At 53.8% G+C, this 3,676-nt stretch overlaps 1 protein-coding gene across 1 annotated transcript in view; it reads left to right on the top strand.

The window, feature by feature from the left end:
- The window catches only part of PNPLA7 (patatin like phospholipase domain containing 7), a 49,904-nt gene that overhangs the window by 42,413 nt on the left and 3,815 nt on the right, over window positions 1-3,676 (top strand). Inside the window, exons 27-29 of the mRNA XM_004714465.2 lie at window positions 2,571-2,727; window positions 3,398-3,514; window positions 3,612-3,675. Of these exons, the coding sequence (XP_004714522.1) occupies window positions 2,571-2,727; window positions 3,398-3,514; window positions 3,612-3,675 (338 nt within the window). The remainder of the gene's footprint in view (window positions 1-2,570; window positions 2,728-3,397; window positions 3,515-3,611; window position 3,676) is intronic.

Raw genomic sequence — 3,676 nt, forward strand, 5'->3', positions numbered from 1 at the left:
GGGCACAATTCCCACACTGTGTCTCCAGTGTTGTCCCCTGTAGGGCTAGGGGTCAGTGAGGGATGTCGTGTCTTGTAGTGGAGCTGGCTGTATGGTCCTCTCTGTGCATTGGCTGCTCTGAGCAGGGATATCGTCCTCAAGGCATGGTGGGCTAAGATGTGCTCCACTCCCTCTTCCACCCCCTTCATTTGCTCCTGTGTGCTCTGATCAGACATGTCCCTCTCCCTGAGCTGCAGCTTCAGTGCTGTCCTCTGAGTATAACTCTTTAAGGGAGTAGAGAGCCCTGTCTCTTCTGTGCAGTAGACTGGAGGTTTCAAACTGTTGACCATGCAGATCGCAGCCCAACACATAACCGCCAGGGCGTGTATCAGTTGGCATCGACTCGATGACAGTGAGTGTGGTTTTAATTTGGTTAAGACCCTAAATGCTTTTCTGATAGCCAGGAACCACCTGGGTTTTGGTTTGGTTTGGTTTGGTTTGGGGGGAGGGATTATTTTTTTACCACACTTTGCTATCGCACCCAAATCTTCAGTGATCTTTTCGTGAGGGTGTCAAGTAGGGCCATGTTGCACAAAGTAATTATTCTTAGATTGGGCTGGAATTAAGTGTGAGCCCCCAGTCCAGGTACATATCGTTTATATATCTGTGGTTCACTTTAGGGACATCGTGTTTTAATGTTTCTCAGTCATTACCTTCGAGATTGCAACATGCACTCCGGGCTGATTGGAGGCTTATATAAATGATCGATTGTCCTGCTTCCCAGATAATGCAAGGACTTAAGGGCACTTGTGGGAGAAAGACAGGGCTTTCTCCTCCTGTAAAGAGGTACAGACCCAGAAACCCACACGGGCGATTCCACCCTGTCCTTATAGGGACGCCGTGAGTGACATGGACTCCATGCCGTGAGTGTGCTTTGAGAGGGCACTTTATTTGTTCTACTCTCTCCCCTTTGCTAATGCTGCTGGAGTTTTATGTAACCACTCACATTAATAACACCTTCCTGTGGCTCTTCACTCGTTGCTCCGCCTGCAGGTGTCCTCCGGTAGTCTCTTGCTTCCTTTCCAACCTGAAGAGCGTGCCTTTGGACACTCTTTGGGCAGACTGGGTGAGAGTGAAGTGTAGCAGTGTTGTGTGTCTGTTGTTGGGTCCTGGGTGCTCTGCTGTGCTTACCTTGTGGGGGGACACATTTGCTGGCCATGGAACCCCAGATTCGGAATCAGCTTCTTTGTGTTGCACCTTTGAAGGGAATGCACCTCTCTTTATCTGGATGGCTGAGGCTTTTTCCCTTTGTCCTGGATTTTTAACAGTGTGAGAATGGTTTTATTTTATTATCCTTGAGCCCGAGACTTGATGCCTACCCACCGTTCTAAAAACCCCACACAGGTAATACCTCTTCAGGTCTTGCCTGGGCCCATGTGAGTCTGCGTATTGTCCATCCTTTTGTCACCGTATAGTTGAGACTGGGCATTTTCTTCTGGCCCGTTTGCAGCTCACCAATTCTCTTCTTCTGCAGCCGAGTCCTCCCTCTCGGTGACTGGTTCGCAGGTAGATCCCTCACATTCCCTGACTCCTTCCTTCCAGCTATTTCTTGTCACAGGCAGCATCCCATTTGATTTGACTTTGTCCTTTTCCGTTTTCTGCCAATTTTTTTAGTCTTTTCTCTAACGCCTTGGGCATTTTAAGCATAAAAAACTCACTGCCATTGAGTACATGCCAACTCATAGTGACCCTATGGGACTCTGCAGAACTGCCCTGTGGGCTTCTAAGACCGTAACAGAGAGCCCCATCTTTTTTCTTTCTCCCACAGAGTGGCTGATGATTTCAAACTGGCAACTTTATACATCGCAGCCCAAGTCGCAACCCCGACGCTATGAGGGTTCCCATTGTCAAGTCCACACCCGATAGCTCCCTGATCAGGGTCCCCTTCGGGCCCACTTCCGCTGGCTGTTTTTTCTCTCAGTGTGTGATCCTGTGGTCTCTTCATAAGACTCATGTCTTTTGGTTGAGTGCTTGGCACTTGAAATCTGGCAGTGATACTTGGAGGCGCTCAGCAGTAACTGTCTTGTCTTTACCGACAACGGGCTAAACCAGGCATGGGCCGTGCACACCCCCTTGCAATCTAGTGGATTCTGGAACCATTAGGAACTAGGCTCATCTAGTGCAGCCCCCCACTCCTAGGCTACAGGCTTGGAGGGGATTTGCCGAAGCCCCTTTCTGGGAGGCCCTGAATGCTTGCTTCCCCCATCCTCCTCCTGCTGCCTGTTGAGAAACCCATTCAGCCTCACAGCCTCGACACTTGCTTGGATGGGGTCACCAGCCATTTCTCAGCAGGAGGCCCAAGGGCGGCCACCTGGCACCACCTTGGTCTGTAGCACTGCGAGAGAGGGTTAGTTGTGTCCTAGGAGCCTTGGCCCAGGCTCCCCTGAGGCAGTGTCTCTGCCGTCCTCTGCAGGGCTGGGGCGTAAGGAGCAGCAGATGCCAGGCTCCTGTGGGCAGGTGGGTGGGTAGTTGCTCTGCCAGGGTGGTTGGGTGCACTAGCCTGAGGGCTAACTGGTGTCCTGGTCACATAGGGGTTGCTCCCAGGTTGGCATTGTCCGGGCCCTGACAGAGGCTGGCATCCCTGTGGACATGGTCGGAGGAACATCTATCGGGGCCTTCATGGGCGCCCTCTACTCGGAAGAGCGAAACTACAGCCGGATGCGCATCCGGGCCAAGCAGTGGGCTGAGGTGAGGATGGGCTGGCACTGGGGGGTGCGCAGCTACGGGGCAACAGGGCCGCAGAGTGAGTTTGGTGAGGCGAAGAAGAACCCTTATTAAAACCCCAAAAGATGCTGCTGCCGCCAAATCCATCCCAATTCTATGCGACCCCACCTGGTGCTTCCAAGGCTATATTAAGGGGCAGCCAGCCTCATCTGTTTCCCTGGGAGCAGCTAGTGGGCTTGAACTTCTGGCCTTGCAATTGGCAGCCCAGTGCTTACCTGGTGGGAGAGAAGGTGGTTTCTGGGTTAAGAGGAAGTGAGGAGGTCAGCGCATCACTGGTGAAGGCTTGGAGGCAGAGAGGGAGCCCAGAGGGAGGGCGGTGCAGCCCTCCCCAGGCCCTCAGGCTCTGGTGCATTTTTAGAACTGAACAGCTCTGGCTGAAGCCTTGAGTGGGATTAAAGGTGCTTGTGTCCCCCTTTAGAGTAGCAGGCAGCTGCCCCCTTCCCCACCCCTCCCCATGCCAGAAATAGCCAGTGCTCTGTCCCTGAAATGCGTCACTGCAGTTCCCTGCAGTGTGACTCTCAAGAGGACAATGGTGGCCCCTCCCTCCCCCTCTGTGCCCCACCAGCACCCCTTCCCCTTAGCAGGGCCTGTGGGGGCACAGGCGGTCTCAGCATGTGTGTGTGTCCCACCCCAGGACATAACATCCATGGTGAAAACGGTGCTTGACCTGACCTACCCAATCACTTCCATGTTCTCGGGCGCCGGCTTCAACAGCAGCATCAGCAGAGTCTTCAAGGACAGGCAGATTGAGGTGCCTCCCCGCCCAGCCCCCCACCCCCGGGCCTTCAGGCCTGGTCTGGCAATGCGTCTGTGGTGGGAGGACCCTCCCTGAGCCTCTGCCCCCACAGGACCTGTGGCTGCCGTTCTTCATCATTACCACTGACATCACGGCTTCAGCCATGCGTGTGCACAC

The sequence above is a fragment of the Echinops telfairi genome, unplaced genomic scaffold (assembly GCF_000313985.2).
Source record: "Echinops telfairi isolate 266 unplaced genomic scaffold, ASM31398v2 ScPeMD7_25;HRSCAF=90, whole genome shotgun sequence".
NCBI lineage: Eukaryota > Metazoa > Chordata > Mammalia > Afrosoricida > Tenrecidae > Echinops > Echinops telfairi.